The sequence below is a fragment of the Aspergillus welwitschiae genome (genome assembly GCF_003344945.1).
Source record: "Aspergillus welwitschiae strain CBS 139.54b unplaced genomic scaffold BDQ94scaffold_26, whole genome shotgun sequence".
In the NCBI taxonomy this organism is placed as follows: Eukaryota; Fungi; Ascomycota; class Eurotiomycetes; order Eurotiales; family Aspergillaceae; genus Aspergillus; species Aspergillus welwitschiae.
This window is the reverse complement of record NW_020798720.1, coordinates 193,874-214,272: the sequence shown is the minus strand read 5'-3', so window position 1 is coordinate 214,272 and position 20,399 is coordinate 193,874. Positions and strand designations below refer to the sequence as shown.

The following is a 20,399-nucleotide window of genomic DNA, read 5'->3' as shown; positions in this document are numbered from 1 at the left end:
GTAAACTGCGTTGGTGGTACCTATGGCCTCGCACAAGGCTGCTCGATCGCAGTGCATTATGCAATATACGCATGAACTGCATAGAGGTTAAAGTGAGTGAAACGAGTATCTAGGGCATCTCTGCAATAGCTTGGGGGCGTGCAGACTTGTCTGCCTGATGCCACCGAGGTCTCAATGGTGGGTTCATGGGCCTAATCCTGGTATAATGTTGAGCCTTGGGGCCGCTAGTCTCGTATTGTCCCCAGCAGTAAGCAGCTAGGTGGCAATCACGGACATGGATTATTTCGAGCTAAAAGTGGTAGTAGGAGCGGGCACCTAGATGACTGGACAATGAACAGCTAGCGAGCACCGTGGGGGTCATTATTTCTCGAGCTAGAGAAGCGCGGATATACTCGGGAATGGGAGAGTCCTTTTGTCTGGCGAGAGTTCCATACATGTTGATGGATGTCCGGTGGCTGCACCTCGTGGCATCAGGCCGCAATGGGATGCATGTATGGCATCTGGGGGAAGAATGTGGGCATGCATGTGGTTTTTCTTATCGTAGTGCTGTGAGTGGTAAAAGATGCTGCTTGCAAGTTCAGTATCCTGCGTGATTTCGTGGAGCAAATATCTCGAACTGCGGGGACGCTGCTGCTCAACAGATTGGAGGGTTGATGAGACCGCCCGAAGATGGATGGATGGATTTGCTGGATAATCGTTGGGGGTTCAGAAAGGTCTAGAACGCGACCGTAGTTTAGAAGCATTTGAAGAAAGAAGAGCTTACCTGTACGGTGGTTTTCCTCGAGGCAATGTGCTGTTTTTGGAGTTTGACGAGAGGAGGAAGAAACCCGACATAGCAAAGCCAACGCGCAAACCATTTCTCTTGGAACCCAGTAAAGGGGAAGAAAACAGGCTGGATGGCGACAGGAAGTATAAACGTCGGGGTGTCGCGGCGGATGACGCATGACTGGCTGCCTACCGAATCAGGCGGGCCGCTGTGAGGTGCTCCGCCCGCTGCTGCACTTCACCAGGAACCGTAACCTCACCTCCTCCCGCCTTTGCTCGTCCTACGCTTGCTCTCTCTCTCCTACGCCGTTGCCTTCTGGCTTCCTCTGTTTCCAGGATACCCTGTCGTCGCTTCGACCGTCTCCTGTGTCGTCTGGAGCCCGGTCCTCTCACCTTTCCCTTCCCCTCTCAGCGCCACTTCCCCCCCTCCCTCGCCGGCTCGCGTCGATCGCTTCGCTGGTGTGACTGTATTTATAATTCGCCCCGTCGGCCACCTAAGGCTGTCCGAACAAAGACCCTGATCTACTGGCTATCAATAGACTCGATAGAAAATTTGCTCCAGAGTTAGCCAGGGCTTGCATTTGCCGGTTTCCCCGACCTGATTTGACCATCTCCGAGTCTGGGAGAGCTTCCCCGCACTAGAGCTGCACAGCATCATGTATGTCGTGGAGAAGCCCATAACCGGAGAACATGAAAGATCCAGTGGATATGTAGCTAACCGAAGACTCTCACAATATACAGGCGCATTACCGTGAGCGTGATTCGTCCGGACCAGGCCGACGCCGACATCTTTTCCCTGGAAGTTGGTGGGGACATGACCGTCGAGCTCCTCAAAGCCATCGTTGAAAGCGAAACCTCCATCCCTCCTCCCTCTCAACGTATCCTCTACAATAATCAACTACTTGCCGATGATGCTCGCACCCTCGAACAGGTTGGCATTGGTGAGGGCGACATGATAGGTGTTCAGGTTACCCTGCGGAGGCCTCAGCCTCCCCCACGGAGTATAGGGGGCCCCAGCTCTGCTGCTGCCCAACAAAACCTGCAACGGAGACAGGCAATGACACCAGATCCCGAGACAATTCGTCTACATATTCTCGGTAATCCGCAAGTGCGCGAGGCTGTTCGACGGCAAAACCCGGAACTGGCGGAGGTGGCCAACGATGCACAGCGCTTCCGTGATGTCCTTCAACGACAACAACAGCGCGAGGCTCAGGTCGCAGCAGAGAAGGAGGCTCGGATTGCGATGCTGAATGCAGATCCGTTCAACCCAGAGAACCAGCGAGAGATCGAGGAGATTATCCGTCAAAACGCGGTAACGGAAAACCTCCACAATGCCATGGAACATCATCCAGAGTGTAAGTGGGCTGAACGATTTCCGTGTCAACCTTGTTGCTAACATGAACGCACAGCATTTGGTCGCGTAACCATGCTGTATATCCCTGTCGAGGTCAATGGTCACAGACTCAACGCATTCGTCGATTCCGGCGCACAGGTCACCATAATGTCACCCGAATGTGCGACCGCGTGCAACATCATGCGACTCGTTGACCAGCGCTATGGGGGTATCGCAAAGGGTGTTGGTACAGCCAACATCATAGGTCGGGTGCACTCAGCACAAATCAAGATTGGAAGCATGTTTCTTCCATGCTCTTTCACTGTTATGGAAGGAAAGCACATTGATCTACTCCTAGGCTTGGATATGTTGAGGAGACACCAAGCTTGCATTGACCTCAAACGAGGCGCACTTATCATCCAAGACCAAGCGGTCCCATTCTTGGGAGAGGCCGACATTCCCAAGCACCTTCAGGAAGAATTCGAGGATGAGCCCATGATCAAGGGAGCCGATGGCGCCGAAGTCGGCGCCCGGACAGGTGCGGTCACGCATCAGGCCAGCCGCAGCCAAGCAGCTGGTGGCTCCAACATGGCCTCTGCGGCATCCTCTTCCCGCCCAGCCCCGCCGCAGTCACGCTGGCCGGCGGACTCCATCGCGAAGATCACCGAACTAGGCTTTACGCGAGAAGAAGCCATGCGAGCTTTAGACGCAGCCAACGGAGACCTAGACGGAGCCATTGGATTCTTGATATGACGCAGGTGATGTCACCGTTTTGGAATCCTTCAATTTGGTGCCGGGTGAGCAATCCCGGGAACTTTCGTACCGCTGTAATATGATCTATCATCAACCACAGCGAGACCTGTGCGCAGATTGTGCGATGGCGCTCTATTCTCTACCCATGTCTCTTTCTTTTTTTCTTGTTTCCCTTGTAACAATGAAGCCTACGGACGTAACTATTATTGCATTTTTGTGATCCTACACTCCCATGATCCCAGCACGGAACTCTATACTTAGCAAGCAAGATAGACATTATCAGCAGCCACCCGGATTTTATTGAGGATCTTTTGGAGACCATCTCTTCATACTTTCAGCCAGCCCCTGTGGCCAACAATCCCTGCTTTCCCCGTCCACAACCCTCCTCTTCTTACATTGGGCTTCGTCCCGACCTATATCATGCAGCTGCAGGATTAAGAGCGATCGGGTCGGTGTAGCGGGTCCTGCTGCCAACTTTACACTTTACACAGCAAGTATCTAGTGGGAATGCATCTCTACCTGTACAATGTACAGAGCACAGATCACAGACCATAGAGACTTTTCAGCCCACCACACCTAACTTAGCGAGTTGGCATGTATGCCTTACGCCATCAGTTCACTCCGGCACTAAGTCCAGCACGATAAGGCAGGTTGATGTCCTTGCATGACTAGGCTCATGTACTTCCCAGGCCTAGAACCCAGTGACTGGTCTAGTTTATTGGTCTGCGAAACATTTCCGTCTAACACCTCTCCTAATTACTACAAAGTACACACCTTGAGTGAGTACTGTGTACACCCTCTCCAACTTGCAGGCGCATGCAGGCCTGAGTTTAGATCTGCCATTCCTTTGCTTCATTTTTCTTTTTCTTTTACGTGATCTATGGATTATCGTCCCAGCACATTCACCCCCTGCATTGGATACTGTATGCATACATGCCCTCCACTGAAATAGGAAAGGGAGAATATCGGGATCATGTTAAATTGATTACTGTTGACTTACTTACTCCTTCTTAGACTTGACCAGCAGTCTGGTCCGAAGTCTAAAGAACATATCCAGTGCCATGAATGCACCTATCAGAGCGTGAGTCAGCAGCAGTCCAGCTTGGCTTACATGTCCAGGGTGCATGCAGCATCTACTTACCAAGAGCGACATAGGGCCCATATAGCATGCTGATGTTCTGCTTTTGGGCTACTGTGCGATCTGCCCAACTCCAGACCTCAACCAGACAGACTGTGGAGGTAAGGAAGGCCTGAAGACCGAAAATGAGGAGGTGAAGGGGGACAAGAGGGTCATCTGTCATGAAATCCACTCGTTAGCTCCTAGTCGAGATAGAGAGGTACCGAGCGCTATGATGTAACAGTAGGTATAGTGTATAATAGTAGGTGTAGATCCGCACCTCTCTTCAGGCCGCCAAGCGCCCAGACGCTTACTGGCACATGGTAGAATAACTCCATGAGTATGAAGAAGTAGAACCAGGGGGCTGGTGGCTCCTCGAAGAACTTGTCATGGTACGTATCGATGTAGAACCGACGGAGGGTGTGGGAAAGGTTGGATTGGAGGGCGGTGGGGAGGATCGGGGCTGCGTCGACCACTAGGAGGATTGATTGATTGATAGTCAGCTAGTGGGTTTCGGGACTACGTAACGAGTTTCTGTATATCAGTGGGAAGGGCAACTTTTGACCGACTTACGGAAGATGATGGGGACGTGGATAGCGAAGAAGGAGAAGTAGATCAGGTCGCGTTTCCGGCTCCACAGAGAGGCGGGAGCAGTCGGAGAAGCCATTCTGGGCTCGGGATTGCGTAAAGGAGAAGGTGTTCCCGGTTATCTAGAAACGTAGGCCGTAGGATGTAGATAGGTCGGTCCCTTTCGTCCGGCCGAGAAGTTTCGTTTGACAGTTAGCTAGTTAGTCTAGCTGGAGAGAAAAAAAAAGAATCTGATATGCGCGAGGATAAGGAGCGAGAAAGCGGGTCAGCTGACCGTCACGGGTTCTCCGAGAAGAGGAAACACAAACGAAGCAAACGAACAAAACACAGAAAAGTAAAAAAAAGCAACGATGAGAAAAATAAAAAAAAAAGGAAGCCATCGAGAAAATCCCCGCCGTTCGCCAGACCCGATCGGCTGGAAAAGTCTGTCCGAGACCTACCTAATACTCACTACATTGGCAGAATGTTTGCTTTTTCCACTGCACGCGTCTCAGAAGTCCCTAAACATAGCTTAAGCTTAGTCGTGTGGATCGCGGTCCAGATATCGGTCAATCAACAATCATGTCTGCTCGGGTAAGGTGAGTTTAGCCCACTGTCAACCAGCCGTGGTGACCCAACGGTTTACGAGCCCAAAAAGTATGAAATATTGGAAACAGCAGGAATTAATGGTCTTGTCCCCCTCAGGGGTCGCTTTTTGCAGACTCATCGGCTTTGCATATTGAATAGTATATCGATATATTCTTCGAAATCTTATCGTCGTGTGAGACATCCTAGTGCCATGTCCACCCTGGTAGCTGGTCCAGCTCCGCCCTCAAGCTATCGGTCATAGATTCATGGTGATCTCTCATTCCAGGGCGGCCCGATAAACTGGGCGTCGTCTTCACCGCAATTCTCCAACCCTGCCTTCAGCTTACTCGTTGCGACCTCCGACCCCCGGCAAAGCTTGTGATGCAAAAGTCCTACTGGAGCCCAGGATCCCTTAGTTGTGGCGCCTGCCCCTCCCCCTTCCCTTGGGGCTGATCTTTTGCCTCTGGGCTCCTCTTGGCCCGGAATCGGCCTTTGACTCATTTTTACGCATCAAAACAAAAGTACTGCAAGGATGTGAGCAGCTGGTATCCGCCACCTGCACGCTGATCCCACCATGTCTCTCAATAATAGCATGCATTCTGCAGACAAAGCAACCTGATCCGGGAAATGTCCTCGACGTCAAATGTACCTGGGTCCCCTATCTCATGAGCTGGCCCGGTCCTCCTAGACATCATTTTTGTGGGCGGACGACGGGAAGCTTGCGCTTAGCGCCACACTTTGCACCACCGTCCGTCAGTCCATTGTCGCATAGTGTTTCGCACAGAGTGGGCTAGTCTCCAACCGCCGGAAATGCGTCGCCCGACTCCCAGGGTAAGCAGGCACTAAGTACGTACCTTGGAGGTCACATCGACCCTTTCCCCGGAACTTGGGGCCAAATTTGACCGCCGGTGCTATCTAGTTGCTGTATCTCGCAAGAACACCCTGCGAATAGTCGCCAGCCTCAACCAGTAGTTGACTATCCACATCCACCGTACCCACTGGCACCAAACTTGGGAATCCTTTGACATTCCGTTTACCCCATGCACCAGTTGGGATAATATTTCGTAACAGATAGCTAATGGACAACGAATCAGTGACGTGACACCTTCAACGGGCATCAGTCGACAACGTACATACTTATTCCTAGATTGTCTTGAATGGCAGCAGGAATAGGCTAACTTGTATAGGTAGTAGATATGATCAATGAAAGACAAAGCACTCAGACCCTACGACGAAAACACGGATGACACAAAAACTCTGGTCCTAATCGCAATTCGACCCCTCCAGACTCGGAAGCTCTGAGTTTGAAGGGTTGCTCAAACGCGGACATAATGTGGTTTGAACAGCTGGGCGGACACAGTCGTACATTATGATCAGACCAATTCTCCTGCAACCTTCCTTCGAGGCTTCTGTGGGCCTTCGACGCCATCTGGGAAATGTTCTAGATAGCCTGGATGACCTTCCGCGGCCCATCTCTACCGATTATGGAACATTAACGTGGCTTGGTGGAGAAACCCGATAGTCCACGGACATTGAACCGCATTCCCGAAATGAAAGCCAACGTCACAACTCGCGCGAGAGGCTCCGTTGGCTCTGCGCGCGAGAAGATCGGCCAGGCCTGTCTGTTCCACCCTGGTTCAAATTGGACTTGATGCGAAGGATGAATGGATACTGTGAGCAAGTTTTTTCGGCCGTTGGATGGAAGCCCAAACTGGGTCTATGTGTGACCCTTTTGACTTACACGGTTGCTCACCTCTTCCGAAGGGAGAAAACAAAATTTACAAAGCTTGTTGAAAAGGTAGAAATTGACACCAGTGTTGTTTGCTCCTTCGAAGAGGCAGCATGGATACGCAAAGGCGTCATTAATACCGAGAGAGAGAGAGCGAACACATCAAATTTTCGGGGAAGCTACAGTGGGTATGCGCTGAGTCGATTTTGTACCTCCTCGGCATTGTGGCCCCAGAATAAACTGGAGCCAGAAAGTCGGCACTATTTTTGTTCGATTGAGTTGACGCGATCGATCACCACCAGGATACTGGTAGAAAGAGAGCAGGCATTATCCTAAACAAATTTATAAGTGAAAAAAAGAAATTTGGAGAAAAAGAATTAAACGAACAAAAAAGAAACATGGAAAATAAAAAAAAAATAAAAATAAAAATGAAAAAAGCAAAAAATTCAACACCCTAAAGGAAAAAAGAAAGAAAAAAAAGAAAAAAGAAAAGAGAAAATTTTTTCTTGTTTACTGGAAGAAACAGAGAGGGGAACACAAATTACTCTAACCCCTTCACAATGTTGTACTGAGTACGCATGAGCCCTCTTGACATGAGATAAACGGTTTCCACCAACCAAACATTAGCAGAGGGGCTGCAATATTCCTGGATTATTGGCAATGGCTACCTGTCGCAGAGCGCATACAGGCCACAGTAGTACAAAGCAGCCGCGGCCTCGAAGCCGGGAGTTTACCATCGTCCTTCTGTCGAGCGATGCAAGGACTAATGCAAGATAGCAGCAGAGCTACCGTAGCTGCTGCTGCTGCTTCTGCTGCTGCTGGTAGTAGCAGTGGTACTCCTCACCACTACTGCACAGGACAAATTCCGCGATCTAGTGCCGTCTACCCTAGAAGGAACAGACTCAAACTTAACGATATTGGCCCAACGTGCCGGCCGCATGGCTCCACCTCTTCCTTCTTTGCAGGCCCTCTGGCTTGCTTATCGTTCATCCGGGTTCGCCAGATCAGAGCGGTGAAACCACACCAGAACCACCTCGAATGGAACAATTTACAGTTGAGAGCCAGTCCCCCGGAACACGCCGGGTCCAGGGAGAAGACAGTGCCTTCCCATCGAAGTATCGGCAGGTCCAATCGCTATCGCTTCTGCGGTCGGTCAACCTTGGCTCCGAGAAGACAATCGTTGCCATGCTGTAAACCCTCTGTCGTCCGATGCGGGAAGGAAGCTATACTCTTGGAGTGGGCGCGCCGATGCCCCATTCTTAATTATTCATTGGACCTTGACCGCTTCTCCCAATTCCGTCGTGCATCTGTTGCTGGCCTCGGTCCCTGTTCCGAACGGCCTGCCTCTTCCCTTTCTGGCCTCTTCGTCCACTCTGTATGCTCTCTTTCCCTTCACCTTTTCCAGACACTGCTTGTGCCATGCGGGCTCCTGAGTGGTTCATTCCTTTGCCGCCGCCCCCTCACCCCCCTACGATGACCGCTGTTCTCATCTGTCGAGACCCGTCCGGCACCGACTTTGTACCCCTGTCGTCATGGCTTCGAGACGACCTTTTTTTTGTGTCCGCCTTGAGTAGTAGTAGGAGTCGTAGTCGTAGTCGGGCGTATCGACCAGCCCAAGCTTTCCGGTCCGGAGATTGAAAGGGATAATCCCTGGTCTAACTCTTTCTAAGCGAACCTCCGGTGGATGCATTGCCATTGGCGCTGCTGCAGCCATATCATCCACATTTGGCCGTGTTTACTGCTTGTGCAATCCCTTTATCGCCATATCGAGCCGGTGGAGGTTGTATCTGATCAGATATATATTCATCTCTCGTCCACCCTCGACTGAACTTTCTTTTCTTCCTCATTCATCTCCAGTGAATTCAATTGACCCTGACTTCTCGGGTTCCTGTCCTTTTCCTTTTCCACCTATCTCACTATCATCATCTTTCTTGAAGTCGACGTCCCGCTCAACGTCTTTGTGCCCTGGAGCAACACTACATTACGTACATACTTCCTTCGCACAAGAGCACACACACAAACACAAGTCAACACGTACATCCACAACCATGCCGTCCTCTGCACCTGTCCTACGGCCCAAAAAGGCTCTCCCCGTCAACGCCCATAAGGAGGAAGAGCCGATCAGCTACGACATCAATATCCCTTACGTTGATGTCACCAAGGAGTCTCACCTACGCACCAGATACCCCGAATACCTTCCCACGTGGGACAAAGTCTGGTTCGATCCTCTTCCTCCTTTTGAATATCAGGACCCTGCCCTGCGCGTGAAGGATAAGTCCAAGCGCAATCTTTTGACACCCAGCACAAAGGTGACGGAGATCCAACCACGCATAGGTAGCATTGTGGAAGGCGTTCAGCTCAATCAGCTCACGGATGCCCAGAAGGATGAGCTTGCCCTTTTGGTTGCCGAACGCAAGGTGGTAGCTTTCCCGGACCAGGATCTAATCGATGATGGTCCTGAGGCACAAGAAGCTTTCATGCGTCACTTTGGCAAGCCCAATTACCAGCCCGTCTCTGGCTCGATGCGCGGACATCCAGGTTTCCATATCATCCATCGCGACGGTAACCGCGAAGAGATCACTCGCTTCCTGTCGCAGCGCACCACCACGACGCTCTGGCACCAGGATGTCAGCTACGAGATCCAGCCCCCGGGCTATGTGATGCTTGGGCTGCTGGAGGGACCTGAAGTAGGTGGTGATACTGTTTTCTCTGCGACCGATATGGCATACAAGTAAGCATCATCCTCAAGCGCGACGAATAAGCCGTCAGGCAGGCAGATTCTAATGCATGACTTAGGCGCCTTTCTCCAACGCTCACCTCTTGGTTGGACACGCTGCGCGCAACCCATTCATCGGCAAAAATGATTCAGCATGCACGTCTGACTGGGGGCCTGGTACGCAAAGAAGCCGTCGACACCGTCCACCCGCTTGTGCGCGTCCACCCAGTCACGGGCGAGAAATGCCTATTTGTGAACGGCGAATTCATCACCAAGATTCAAGGTCTGAAGGAGCCCGAGCAGCGCTGGTTGCTGGACTTCCTCATGCAGCATATCATCACTGGGCACGACTTTCAGGCGCGAGTGAGGTGGCAGCCTCGGACCATTGTGATTTTCGACAATCGCTGCACAACGCGTGAGTTCCTTGTTACCTACCAAAGATAAGCACCCAAAAACAATACTGACGGATATTTGCAATAGATTCCGCCATTGTCGACTACCTCGATGATGATAACGGCGCCAAACTCCGTCACATCTTCCGTCTGTGCGCATTGGGCGAAAAGCCCATCCCTGTATACGACCAATTCGAGTAAATCCCGATGGCCTCCGCCACCTGTTCGAGGAGCTCTATCCTTGTTCTCGGCACATGTTGGAGGGTATGAACGCCACCGCGATGCCTTGCCAGCCATAATGTTCCATGCAGCAGGTCCGGAGAATGTTTCCCCGCTACCCCTCGGACTTTGGGATCCTTGGCGCGTCGCATGTGCCTGATCCTCCCTCCTCCTCATCCTTACCTTTTTTTTACCCGCCTTTATCCCGTTCTTCTGCCTGGATTTGCTTGGCTGCTTGATTTTGATTGATACCTCGGCCTAGTTCATTAGACTGTTTAATGTTTTTTTCCCACCACCCTTAGTGCCCTTATTTTGTGCCCTGTTTAGGCTTCTATGCTCTAGAACTAGTGGGGCCAAACTTTACTTTTTCTTTTTCTTATTATTTTTTTTTTTTTGTTCTCTTTTCTTTTATCCAAAATTTCTGTTTCCGAAGCCAATGATTTTCTTTTTTTTCTGTTGGTTATTTTTCAGTGCTTTGTTCGAATTTGTTAACCCGATAGACTTTATTTCTTCTATTATCTACCAGATTTAGTTATTCATTCTCATGTTCACGCGTCGAAAATATCAACATAGAATACTAAGTGATCAAAAATAAAATCAATCTTCCCAGTATTGAACGCGTAGTAGTAAACACGTACTAGTAGTATTAAAGCCGAAACTCAAAATAATCAGATGTACCCTGTACATCACGCAATATATATTATTACTATAAGTATTGTATGCAGCCTCGTCAAACACACCCACCCCCACCCACCATCAACACCGGGAAGCGGGGGGAACCGATCTGGCACACTTCAATGACCTAGTACTTACTTACCTAGTAGAACATGTGCAGTTTTGCCACTATCTAGTAAGTAGCTCTTGATGGAAAAGAAAATAATAGCATGCTGGGACCTACTATTGGTGTAATTACTATATGTTAAGGTATCAATGGAGCATCAAAAGTAGTATAGGAATTGGGCTCGAAGCTCCCGACGGAGTGAGTCTTGGAAAGGAACTTCAGATATGGTGCTACTGAAAGCAGGATCATCATCATGATCATCACTATTGCGAATCAGACGGTAATCTAACGGCAATAATCTGTCTTACTACTAGTATTGAGTAATTGATGGTAGGAAAAATACTATTTAGTTCCTAGAAAACTACTAAGGGCGGAGGGGTAAGGTTAGTATATATATAACAAGTAGTAGTAGAAAGTGATACAGTAGTGGTGATACAGCTCAGCACCAGTAGGAAGAAGCTAAACAACTGTCATCTTACATTCAATACGTCGATGAGTAGTACCCAGTCAGTAGTAGTACACCTTTGATTATATCCAGAACATGGACAGAAACGGAGGAAAGGTCGGAAGAAAGATGGTTTTGAAATGATATAATAAATATATGATGAGATTATTTTGGCACTTCACTTCACTTCTCTTCACTTGATTCGACTCGACATGACTCTCTGGATGCTGCATGCATGCAAGAAATAGAAAATAATAAAAAGGTAAAGAAAATACACAAAACTCCAGCGCCCAGGACTAGAACAGAACAGGACAGAACAGGAATAATCGGAATGGGTTTGGTTACATTGCTATACGTGAAGGAAGGGGAAGCGATCGAATGGAAAAATTGAGAATCGAAAAATCAAAAAGTGGGATAGATCACCGCAGGATATCATCGATTCTCGTCCGCAATTCTTGTGCCAGCTGGACTTGCTCTGGAGTGATACCTCCCTGCTGGAGGAGAAGGAGGGTTTCGAGGATGCGCTCAGCGACGAGGTCGCTTCCGAAGACGACGCCGCCGAGACGGACCGTGTCGTGGAACCAGTGCTCAATCAGGTAGAGGAGATCCTTGGCAATGTACTTCTTGTTGGAACCTTGGAAGGGAGCTTCGTCGGTGTAGTACATGGATTCGAGGACGGCGTAGAGAGTCTCGTGAGCAACGCCAAGATCGAGGAAAAGGTCAATGACCCAAGTAGCAGGGCCGACACCACGCTGGTGTTCCAGGGCATAGCGCTCGAGCATGGGTAGGAGACTGGGAATTGGGAACACAGACTCGGACATGCGCAGACGGCTGCCCAAACTGCGGACTTTGTCGATTACGGCCTCGTAGGGGATGGGCTCACCCCGTTCGAGGACCTCATCGTGCAGGTCTTGAAGGAGGTGTTGCCAGGTCGCTCGGATGTCGGCTGGGTTACGGTGGTCGGCCAGGAAGAATATCTGGAGACAGATGTCATAGTAGCTTGCAGGGTCGGCGTACTGGTTGAACAGCTGCATGGAAAATGTTAGCCAAGAAGAAAAGCAAAAGAAAGACTAGGGAAGGTTGGGCTGATGACGTACAGTGCTAATGTCCTTGATGGGTCCGTCCACATCCTTGAGAACTTCCGCCCGGCGTTCCGGCGCGATGCGCCTGTCGTCCTTTAGGCGTTGCAGGAGATCGTCCTGGATGTTTGCAATGTCAATAAGGTTGGAAGTTTCCTGCACCAGTCGCTGTCGGGCTTGCCGGCTAGTGTCGGGCGTGAATGTGGAGGCGTTGGCCCTGGCTCGGCCCAAGTACTCAATGCGACGACTGAGGGGGAGGGTGAACGCGCTCTGAGCCAGATCCAATTGCACCTTGGCTGCCTCAAAGAATCGCTGCGACTGAGCAAAGTACCGCCAAAGCAGATCCGCGTGAGCAAGGTCGTCTGCTGATTTGCGCTCAAGGTAGGTGACAACGAAAGACGAGTTGGTCTGCAGCAGACGATCGCTCCAGCCTTGCTCCAAATACCAATCGTACAAACTCGTCAAAAACACCTCATCCGTCGAGTCGGAAACGACACCATATGCCTCATTCTTGCGCTTGGCGATTATCGTCAATTGTCCATCGACAACGCCGGGATCGTGAGCAGCGAGGCTGTCAACGGCGAGAATAACCTTGAAGATAAGGTCATAACATTGCTTGCGGTAGTAGAAATAGTCCTTGCGGGTGTCCTATGAGACAAAAGAGATTAGAACTTGCGAGATTGTAAAACAGGACGATCGAAAGAAACCTACCTCCTCTGGCCGTCCATCGACGATCCATGAAAGTGCCATGTTGGCCTTGTCTGAACGAGCAGCCACGTTTAGAGCGAGCTGAATCGCACCTATAGATGTTCATCAGTATTGTGAACGAAAACGTAGACCTGGTTAAAAAATACCGGCAAAAAATTGGTTAAAAATGTAGCTTTCCACCGCGGAAATCAGGTAATCCATAGGCAAGTTGTCAGAGACCTGCTGGAACAGGTGGAGACTCTCATTGAGCAGATTGCGACCAAGTTCCGAGTTGTAACCGGCTTCGGTAGCTCTCTTCAGAAGCTCCTGGGCCTTGAAGATCACTACATCTTCAGCGCTGCAGAAGCTGCCACAACGGCGTCGGAGGGCGTCGGCCACCGTTTCCACATTAGAACCCTTTGCGATGTTGCGGTTGACGATTCCCTTCACGAGCTCCTTGGCCATGTCATGACCCTTGTTGGTACTGAAGAGCTCCTCGAAGGTAAGCTTCAGGAAGCGTTCCTTCGACTCTGCCGGCAAAGATGCCACAATTTCGTCCACTCGCTCGTCAAAGAGAACCAGAACGAACGAGATACCCTCGATGGTGTGGGATACAAGTTGAACCAGAGAATGAAGGGCGCGGTGCTCCGCCTGCAATGCAGTTTCCTCCTGCTTCGTGGATACCCGCGTCAAAGCCTCGGGGCCGCTTAACCCTTCGATGAAGCTCTTGTTGGACTTGAAAAACTCCTGCAGAGCCAAAAGATCCCTTTGCACGGCCTGCAGTTTGGAAGCAGAAACGGAAGATGCGACTGTCTGAGCACCATTGGGAGCAATGCCAACCTTTGCAATCTCCTTCTTCCAGATCGACCGCAGCAGCCTGGAGATGTAGAGAGCAATGCCTGCATGACGCGGGGACGGAACAACTGCGTCAATAGCGAGAGTAGTGCTATCAGCGACGGCATTCTCATTCATGGTCGGTCGGCCACCGTACTCGATGAAGACCTTGCGCGCAAACTCCAGGACATCGGGGTCATTAATCTGTGTTAGTCGTGAGTCAGACGAGATCTCAACACCCTGACCACAAGCGACTGCAAGAGCAGTGGCAAGCGTTTCGCTGCGGCCATAGGTGCGAATGAAGTTCTTAACTTCTCCCTCCAATCCTTCGTCGCCAGTACCACCACTACGCACCAACGCCGCAAAGACATCAACAAGACGCCTTCTCCGAATAACGTGGATGCCAGTGTTCGTCAGAATAGCGATTTCGGCCGCCGGGTTATCGAACTGCACAGCCAATTCATTTCCGAATCCTCCAGGAGTGCTCGTGGCTGGGGTAGTGGGAGAGCAGAGACCCACGTCTTCAGCCCTGCTACCCAAAGAGAGCCAGACAGCAGTTTCACCAGCCTTTCCGGGAATTACGCTTTCCTGAGAGCGAGCAACGCGCCCAGAATCGGGGGCCGAAATGAAAAGGGTGTCTGACTTGTTTGTGGAGTCCTTACATGTGAAACACAGAAAATAACCTGGAGGGTAACGAACAGTAAATCTGGTAGGCTGCAGGGTGTTGATCGGCACCCTGGCCGTTACTGTGGTTTGGAAACGCGGTTGATTCTGAAGGCTCGGGGGGAGTTGAGCAGCGGAAGCGCCGTCATACGGCGGCGTCTTGACATGATGGGCCTGCATACTTGTAGGTGCGTTGGTGCCGTTCGGTGCAGAAGACCAGGTGAAGGAGCCGGTGGCGCTAAGATAAATGCGATAGCCTGTTGCAGTTGTGGCCATCAAATGGTACCTAGAGGCCTCGGCGGCTGGGATGGGACTGATGGAAACGATGGGAACTTTGGGATTCAGGGTCTCATTAGACGCGATGATGTGTCCGATGTTGGCATAGATGTCGAGGGCTGGCTTCGTGATCACCAAAGCAAGGCTGCCGTCTGGCTTCATGTGGAAGACGCGAATGGTGGAGGATGATGATAGCGTGTACAGTAGCTTTCTTGTGTCGTCGATTTCCATTTGCTCCACATTTTCGAACGATTTTTGCGTGAAACTCAGGCTCGGCGTGAATGCGGATAGACGAGAGCTAGTGTGGTTGACCTTCGAACAACGGCCTTGGAACCATTTCTCCTCCTGCTGATAGATGAGTTCATAAACATCATTGTCCGAAGTGCCACCGAAGAAGACGCGACCGGTCGAGTCCGAGGAGGCGATGACATGAATATCCAAGCCACGAATCGATGTTGACATGCCCGTCTGGTATAATGTGACTTGCCGCGCGCCTCCAGCCGTAGTCTCACAGCCCATACCAAGCAAAATGACGTCTGCCGTTGTCGATACTACGAGGATGTGCGTGATTGAAGGCAAGAACACACCAGCTCGGGGTTTCGCCAGCTTAACCGTGTTAATGCTGTTCGGTTGGTATTCAAACCCAACTAACTGGGGGTTAGGATGTGTATAATCCCAGATGTAAAGTGCATTGTCAATGGCAACCCAGGCGTGGTTCAACTCAGCGAAGAGTCCCATGCTTGTCGACACCTGCGCTCGATTGTATTGGTCGAAGATCTGATCGGGGATGTTGTACATCTTCACTTTCTGAAAGGGAGCCCATGATTGTGACGCGGGTATATCGTAGTCAGACGAGATACCTTCTAAATAAGGGCGTTAGACTTGATCCTCCTCTTCGAGACGGACGGAAGTATACTTACGGGACAAATAGCTATCCAGATCGGGATAACGGGCCTCTTGAGCAAGAGTGTCGTTCACTGTTCCTGCAGCACGCTCCTCTGTGCTCAACGCCTGGGTCTTGGGCTTGAACGTGGCTGGGGGGAGTCTGGGAAGCGCAACCGGTGAAGCTGGTTGTTGCTCCGCGGGGGCCGCGACAGGCTTTGGCGAGAAACTAGGCGCCGCCGCCGCAACGGTGGGTGCAGGAGTCTGGAAATAAGCACCGGGTAAGGGCTTTTGAGGGGTGAGAGTCGGCGTGAGGTCGGGATAAGACATGATGCCGGTTGAGAAGCCCGTGGGAAGCTTTGGCGATTCGTCGCGCTCCCCGGCGAGATGAAGATTCGGTCGGCGCAAGGGCGCGAAGAGGACGATCAATTCACGGTGAAATAGAGAGGGCGGAGAAAAGAGAAGGAGGACGGGAAGGTATGAGAAAGCAACATCAATGAACAGAGGCGGGAACAGCCGGGGAGGTTTGAGGGCGAGTTGTTGATCAGACCGAATAATGACAGGCCTGAGCCGTAAAACGAGCAGGAAGAGAAACAAAATTGTGCACGGGCCCGGAGGTGAGGTCCTGCCCAAGCTCTCTCCGCCTTTGCGTTGCTTTTCCTCCGCCCATGATTTCATGCCCGCAGCAAACACAGCAAAGCCCATTCATCCATTGTGCCATTGAAGAGTGTTACTGCTATTATATTGTTCATCATGCTTCCCTCCATGCGTCTCACATCCCGTCTGGGACTGCGCCTGGTGCGCTGGAACTCCACTGCTGGTCCGACTCTGCCGCCTTTGATGACCGCACTGAGAACCGATCTCAAGACTGCCATGCGTGCTAAGGATACGCCCAGGTACTTCTAACTCTTACCTAAGTCCCCAAGTGCTATCTGCGCATTAATGCTGACGTAGTCTGCACTCATTACCAGGCTGAATGTCCTTCGCGCTCTAATCTCCGAAACCAACAACGCCGCTAAAACGAACTCGCCGATCCAGACTGACCTTCAACTCCTGTCTCTGATTCGCAAGCGTATATCTGCTTCGAGGGATGCTGCCAAAGAATTTGAAGCTGAGAACCGCCCCGACTTGAAAGAGACTGAGGATCGACACATCGCGATATTGGAAGAATATGGCGCCCAGGTGGAAACCATGAGCGTGGACGATATCAAGACGATCGTTGCTGAGGAACTTACCAAGCTGAAGGAGACTGGCAAGAAGGTTGAGGTTGGATTCCTGCTCAAGTCTCTCTTCTCCCCTGGAGGAGCCCTGGATGGCAAGCCCGCCGAGAGATCCGAAGTCGCAAGAATTGCCAAAGAAGCGGTTGCTTCCGCTTAACGGCTGACACGAGAAAATGTATAATAACTACTTGTATAATACGCATACCTAGACCAATTGCCTGGCTCCCCTTCAATGAAATGCATACGAAGGATCAGAGGGAAAAATTGTTCATTGGGCGGGATGTCGGGTCGCCATAAAAGTTGCAAAGTAAAGTAAAAGCCACACAGCAGAACTCGCGTGCCTTCAAAACGATAGGTCATAGACGTGCTGTGCCAAAACAGAAAGACGAAAGTTCCTAGCGCCATATCGCATGTCATCCCAAAAATTACCGACCTTATTTATCCCTTCCTGTTTGCCCTTCCAGTAATGTTCCGAACTCCATATCCATTCATGTCCAGCCGTCCATCATACTTGCTCCGCGGTAACGCGCAGGTTTTGTGGTCATCTAAGAGCGAAAGAAGGTGATCCCTCCTAGTGTAGTCATGAATATACCAAGCCACAGCCAGTTATTCGGGTCACCAACTTTCTCCCTGCTGACCAAATCTTTTATGCTAAAGCGACCTCCAGTACCTCCCTCGACCTGGCGTTTACTCTTGCTGGAGGAGCTTGGATTGAGCGTCTGTGTGGGTAACATCTGTGGCGGTTTGTATATAAGATACATTGGATGCATCGGCGATCCGTCGAAATTCTTGACGTCAAGGCGTTGGACACCATGGTATGAATCTACCGAGACAGCGAACGACTATACCTGTCAGTAGCTCTCATATAGTAAACGGGCAGAGGCCAAGTACCTCAAAGTGCTCAGTCTGGTTGTATCTGGTATAGGTACCCGTAGAGGACTGACAAGGATCTGATAAAAGCTGGCGTCCATCGACAGCGATCGGGGTCAGGTCCACCGATCCATCACTGTTTACGGTATAGGTACCGTGCTGCCATTGCATAACCCCTTTTGGGCAGGAAGGATCCTGGGCTATTTAATGATCATGACATGTCAGAACCGGGGAAATGCAAGCGCTTTCATGGTTACAAGAATTCTGGGACTAACGATTGGCAATGGCACGATAGTAGGCTTCTTCATAATGTCCATCGGCGCTGAACGAGTACGAGATACCAGTGAGATTGGGTTCGAGGAATTTATCACCAATAGGATCGTAAAAGCCCTGTGAGTATCAGAGGTTGAACGGTTAGCGAACAGGTAGCGCTGGCCCATCGAGGCTGGTAAACAATCAACACGGCGCAAAACATACCGGACCTGTCACAACCTGGCGGGACTTGGTTGTCCATGTTCCTTCTAGATCAGATGCGCTGCTGCTGCTGCTGGTACCAACGGCCGTTAATAGAAGGCCAAGGAAGAAGTACGTTGCCATCATGTTGTTTTCATACCCACGAGAAGAGAAGAGATTCAATGCGAAAGAAAGGGAGAGGCAGATCGCAGAGAGCGAGAGGAATGCGTCGAAAGGCGCAACGCAGGCGGCCCTTGAAGGGTGGAGTACACAAGAGCTCCCCCGGTACGTGCCACTGGCCCTGCCGATCAAACAAGTGAACCGCCATGCAAATCATCCGCCAAAACATGTTCGCCTGCCAAGCCACGCCGCTTCGGCTACCAGACTAGTAGGTGAAGCACCTTGAGCAGACCGCGTAGACAACATTGGTCGCTGGTCTGCTTACACCGCGTTCTCGTCGTGCAAGCAAGGACAAAGATGATGGCTGGGTTGCAAGTCGCAAAGAGGGACCTCCGCCGGAGGATGCGGGATGCTCTCCAGCAGATCCCCGCCGACTCTATTGCCAATCAATGTCAGGGATCTCGATTCGCTTCTGCCCAATATGGTCGCGGCATGTACTGACCTCCTACAGCCAGAATCGCTACAAATCAGTTACTCTCTCTCCAGGAATATCGGGATGCGAAGAGGATCGGTGTCTATCTGTCCATGCCAGCCGGCGAACTCTCTACAACTGCTATAGTGCAGGATGCCCTGGCCAATGGCAAAGAAGTCTTCGTACCTTACATACACAATCTCGAGTTGTCGTCGCAGCCAAAGACATCAGTCATGGATATGTTGCTGTTAGAGTCGATGGATGAGTTCAGATCGCTCGAGCCGGACAAGTGGGGAATTCCATCACTTTCGCAAGCAAGTGTACTTAACAAGAGGAACTGCTTCGGGGGCAAGGGAGTCTCACCCCAGCCGGAAGATTCTACGCAAGGACCCTACGGGTTGGATTTGATTGTCATGCCAGGAATGGCGTTTGATGACGGATTCAGAAGATTAGGCCATGGCAAAGGTTACTATGATCATTTCCTGACAAGGTACTCCAAAGGTCCCGAGAGCACAACAACGGCACCGAAGCTGCCTCTACTGGGTAAGGCATAGTTGTTCCAGATGACAGCAGTCAACCCGAGAATATTCCATCGCTAACCCCTCGTACAGTCGCGCTCGCTCTCAAAGAACAAATGCTTGACCCGACCGAAAAGATCCCGGTTGCGGATCACGACTGGCTAGTAGACGTCCTCATGGTCGGCGATGACCGGTGCCTCGTGCGCCAACGCTGATAGGATATCCAGAAAGAAAGCGAGCCCTTTCATGTCCTTATTTTCATCTAATGCGACAATAATGTGCAGATAATTGTACTCCAGCGAGAACCCGTAAAAAAGTGTTTAGAAAATGCAAACGATATCGTATCACAGCACGAAGTCGGAGATGAATGATTAATTTTCCCTTTCCTGGCTTCCGAAATCCTTAAACGCCCCTTTGAATTCACTGCACGGCTTGAATAAGAGACACGTTATCGCCCTTGAGCAGTATTTGGCCTAGGTTGTTCAAGAATATAATCAGCATTGCAGCGCCCAGGGGAATGAACAAGAGCTTGAACTGCCGCATACCTAGAGGTCTCCGCTTCTCTTCTTCGGACTTTGTAGCCATGCGAACCTCCACTGCATCGTCAATGACAAGGTTCATGAACTCGTCAAAACCCTACACGAGTCGATTAGTCAAATGTCACGCAACCAAGTCGCCAGGAATCCATTTACCCTGATTTTTCCCTCTATGCGGAAAGCAAGCTGCTCGTAAAGCCAGATAGAGACTGTAGACCGTTGCTGAAGGAGCTTGAAGATGAAATGAATCGGCGCAAGCAGGGTCTTGCGAGCGGCTCCACCGCCTCCACGACCGGTCATTGTGAGGGATGAATGGGAGGGATGTGTAGGGTATCAAGATGCGAAGGCAGCGACGGGAGTAACAAGACGGTGATCCCGTTCGGT

The 20,399-nt window shown here is 50.8% G+C and overlaps 10 protein-coding genes across 10 annotated transcripts; 4 read left to right on the top strand and 6 right to left on the bottom strand.

The window, feature by feature from the left end:
• Positions 1 to 227: 227 nt before the first annotated feature.
• On the bottom strand, positions 228 to 894 carry BDQ94DRAFT_64115 (uncharacterized protein). Its single transcript, XM_026776239.1, has 2 exons — positions 764 to 894; positions 228 to 686 (listed from the first exon to the last, which is right to left on the bottom strand). The coding sequence occupies exons 1-2, from the start codon at positions 855 to 857 to the stop codon at positions 373 to 375; spliced, it is 408 nt and encodes a 135-aa protein (XP_026624025.1). The 5' UTR covers positions 858 to 894; the 3' UTR covers positions 228 to 372.
• A 2,307-nt stretch (positions 895 to 3,201) lies between these two features.
• Positions 3,202 to 5,102, bottom strand: BDQ94DRAFT_147884 (EXPERA domain-containing protein). Its single transcript, XM_026767095.1, has 4 exons — positions 4,542 to 5,102; positions 4,249 to 4,443; positions 3,993 to 4,145; positions 3,202 to 3,922 (listed from the first exon to the last, which is right to left on the bottom strand). The coding sequence occupies exons 1-4, from the start codon at positions 4,633 to 4,635 to the stop codon at positions 3,852 to 3,854; spliced, it is 513 nt and encodes a 170-aa protein (XP_026624024.1). The 5' UTR covers positions 4,636 to 5,102; the 3' UTR covers positions 3,202 to 3,851.
• Positions 5,103 to 5,831: 729 nt separating this feature from the next.
• BDQ94DRAFT_147881 (uncharacterized protein) lies at positions 5,832 to 6,552 on the bottom strand (the record flags this gene model as incomplete). The annotated part of the gene is made up of 2 exons (XM_026767094.1): positions 5,832 to 6,252; positions 6,343 to 6,552. The coding sequence occupies one exon, from the start codon at positions 6,550 to 6,552 to the stop codon at positions 6,343 to 6,345; it is 210 nt and encodes a 69-aa protein (XP_026624023.1). The 3' UTR covers positions 5,832 to 6,252.
• Positions 6,553 to 7,351, top strand: BDQ94DRAFT_147879 (uncharacterized protein). The gene has a single exon (XM_026767093.1). The coding sequence runs from the start codon at positions 6,775 to 6,777 to the stop codon at positions 7,186 to 7,188; it is 414 nt and encodes a 137-aa protein (XP_026624022.1). The 5' UTR covers positions 6,553 to 6,774; the 3' UTR covers positions 7,189 to 7,351.
• Positions 7,352 to 8,709: 1,358 nt separating this feature from the next.
• BDQ94DRAFT_147877 (TauD/TfdA dioxygenase family protein) lies at positions 8,710 to 10,589 on the top strand. The gene is made up of 3 exons (XM_026767092.1): positions 8,710 to 9,583; positions 9,649 to 9,983; positions 10,049 to 10,589. Exons 1-3 carry the CDS (start codon positions 8,901 to 8,903, stop codon positions 10,159 to 10,161), a joined length of 1,131 nt encoding a protein of 376 aa, XP_026624021.1. The 5' UTR covers positions 8,710 to 8,900; the 3' UTR covers positions 10,162 to 10,589.
• A 1,221-nt stretch (positions 10,590 to 11,810) lies between these two features.
• BDQ94DRAFT_180710 (putative non-repetitive nucleoporin) lies at positions 11,811 to 16,156 on the bottom strand (the record flags this gene model as incomplete). The annotated part of the gene is made up of 5 exons (XM_026773693.1): positions 11,811 to 12,433; positions 12,503 to 13,132; positions 13,196 to 13,284; positions 13,339 to 15,807; positions 15,865 to 16,156. The coding sequence occupies 5 exons, from the start codon at positions 16,154 to 16,156 to the stop codon at positions 11,825 to 11,827; spliced, it is 4,089 nt and encodes a 1,362-aa protein (XP_026624020.1). The 3' UTR covers positions 11,811 to 11,824.
• Positions 16,157 to 16,480: 324 nt separating this feature from the next.
• Positions 16,481 to 17,319, top strand: BDQ94DRAFT_147873 (uncharacterized protein). The gene is made up of 2 exons (XM_026767091.1): positions 16,481 to 16,722; positions 16,798 to 17,319. Exons 1-2 carry the CDS (start codon positions 16,580 to 16,582, stop codon positions 17,201 to 17,203), a joined length of 549 nt encoding a protein of 182 aa, XP_026624019.1. The 5' UTR covers positions 16,481 to 16,579; the 3' UTR covers positions 17,204 to 17,319.
• BDQ94DRAFT_147872 (protein rot1) lies at positions 17,320 to 18,624 on the bottom strand. The gene is made up of 4 exons (XM_026767090.1): positions 18,394 to 18,624; positions 18,192 to 18,306; positions 17,938 to 18,116; positions 17,320 to 17,888 (listed from the first exon to the last, which is right to left on the bottom strand). The coding sequence occupies exons 1-4, from the start codon at positions 18,514 to 18,516 to the stop codon at positions 17,592 to 17,594; spliced, it is 714 nt and encodes a 237-aa protein (XP_026624018.1). The 5' UTR covers positions 18,517 to 18,624; the 3' UTR covers positions 17,320 to 17,591.
• A 46-nt stretch (positions 18,625 to 18,670) lies between these two features.
• BDQ94DRAFT_64012 (5-formyltetrahydrofolate cyclo-ligase) lies at positions 18,671 to 19,877 on the top strand. The gene is made up of 3 exons (XM_026776236.1): positions 18,671 to 18,940; positions 19,001 to 19,504; positions 19,573 to 19,877. Exons 1-3 carry the CDS (start codon positions 18,847 to 18,849, stop codon positions 19,692 to 19,694), a joined length of 720 nt encoding a protein of 239 aa, XP_026624017.1. The 5' UTR covers positions 18,671 to 18,846; the 3' UTR covers positions 19,695 to 19,877.
• Positions 19,878 to 19,899: 22 nt separating this feature from the next.
• BDQ94DRAFT_172436 (small nuclear ribonucleoprotein E) lies at positions 19,900 to 20,315 on the bottom strand (the record flags this gene model as incomplete). The annotated part of the gene is made up of 2 exons (XM_026771958.1): positions 19,900 to 20,115; positions 20,172 to 20,315. The coding sequence occupies 2 exons, from the start codon at positions 20,313 to 20,315 to the stop codon at positions 19,900 to 19,902; spliced, it is 360 nt and encodes a 119-aa protein (XP_026624016.1).
• Positions 20,316 to 20,399: the final 84 nt, after the last annotated feature.

Coding starts and splice junctions, on each gene's coding strand:
- BDQ94DRAFT_64115 (XM_026776239.1), bottom strand. CDS start 857: ATGGTTTGCGCGTTGGCTTTGCTATGTCGGGTTTCTTCCTCCTCTCGT. Junction 687..763: donor CGAGGAAAACCACCGTACAG/GTAAGCTCTTCT, acceptor ACGATTATCCAG/CAAATCCATCCATCCATCTT.
- BDQ94DRAFT_64012 (XM_026776236.1), top strand. CDS start 18,847: ATGATGGCTGGGTTGCAAGTCGCAAAGAGGGACCTCCGCCGGAGGATG. Junction 18,941..19,000: donor CGACTCTATTGCCAATCAAT/GTCAGGGATCTC, acceptor GACCTCCTACAG/CCAGAATCGCTACAAATCAG. Junction 19,505..19,572: donor ACCGAAGCTGCCTCTACTGG/GTAAGGCATAGT, acceptor CCCCTCGTACAG/TCGCGCTCGCTCTCAAAGAA.
- BDQ94DRAFT_147884 (XM_026767095.1), bottom strand. CDS start 4,635: ATGGCTTCTCCGACTGCTCCCGCCTCTCTGTGGAGCCGGAAACGCGAC. Junction 4,146..4,248: donor GCTTGGCGGCCTGAAGAGAG/GTGCGGATCTAC, acceptor ATTTCATGACAG/ATGACCCTCTTGTCCCCCTT. Junction 3,923..3,992: donor TGGGCCCTATGTCGCTCTTG/GTAAGTAGATGC, acceptor ACGCTCTGATAG/GTGCATTCATGGCACTGGAT.
- BDQ94DRAFT_147879 (XM_026767093.1), top strand. CDS start 6,775: ATGCGAAGGATGAATGGATACTGTGAGCAAGTTTTTTCGGCCGTTGGA.
- BDQ94DRAFT_147872 (XM_026767090.1), bottom strand. CDS start 18,516: ATGATGGCAACGTACTTCTTCCTTGGCCTTCTATTAACGGCCGTTGGT. Junction 18,307..18,393: donor GCCAGGTTGTGACAGGTCCG/GTATGTTTTGCG, acceptor TGATACTCACAG/GGCTTTTACGATCCTATTGG. Junction 17,889..17,937: donor ACCAGACTGAGCACTTTGAG/GTACTTGGCCTC, acceptor TGACAGGTATAG/TCGTTCGCTGTCTCGGTAGA.
- BDQ94DRAFT_147877 (XM_026767092.1), top strand. CDS start 8,901: ATGCCGTCCTCTGCACCTGTCCTACGGCCCAAAAAGGCTCTCCCCGTC. Junction 9,584..9,648: donor GCGACCGATATGGCATACAA/GTAAGCATCATC, acceptor TGCATGACTTAG/GCGCCTTTCTCCAACGCTCA. Junction 9,984..10,048: donor CGACAATCGCTGCACAACGC/GTGAGTTCCTTG, acceptor TATTTGCAATAG/ATTCCGCCATTGTCGACTAC.
- BDQ94DRAFT_147873 (XM_026767091.1), top strand. CDS start 16,580: ATGCTTCCCTCCATGCGTCTCACATCCCGTCTGGGACTGCGCCTGGTG. Junction 16,723..16,797: donor CGTGCTAAGGATACGCCCAG/GTACTTCTAACT, acceptor ACTCATTACCAG/GCTGAATGTCCTTCGCGCTC.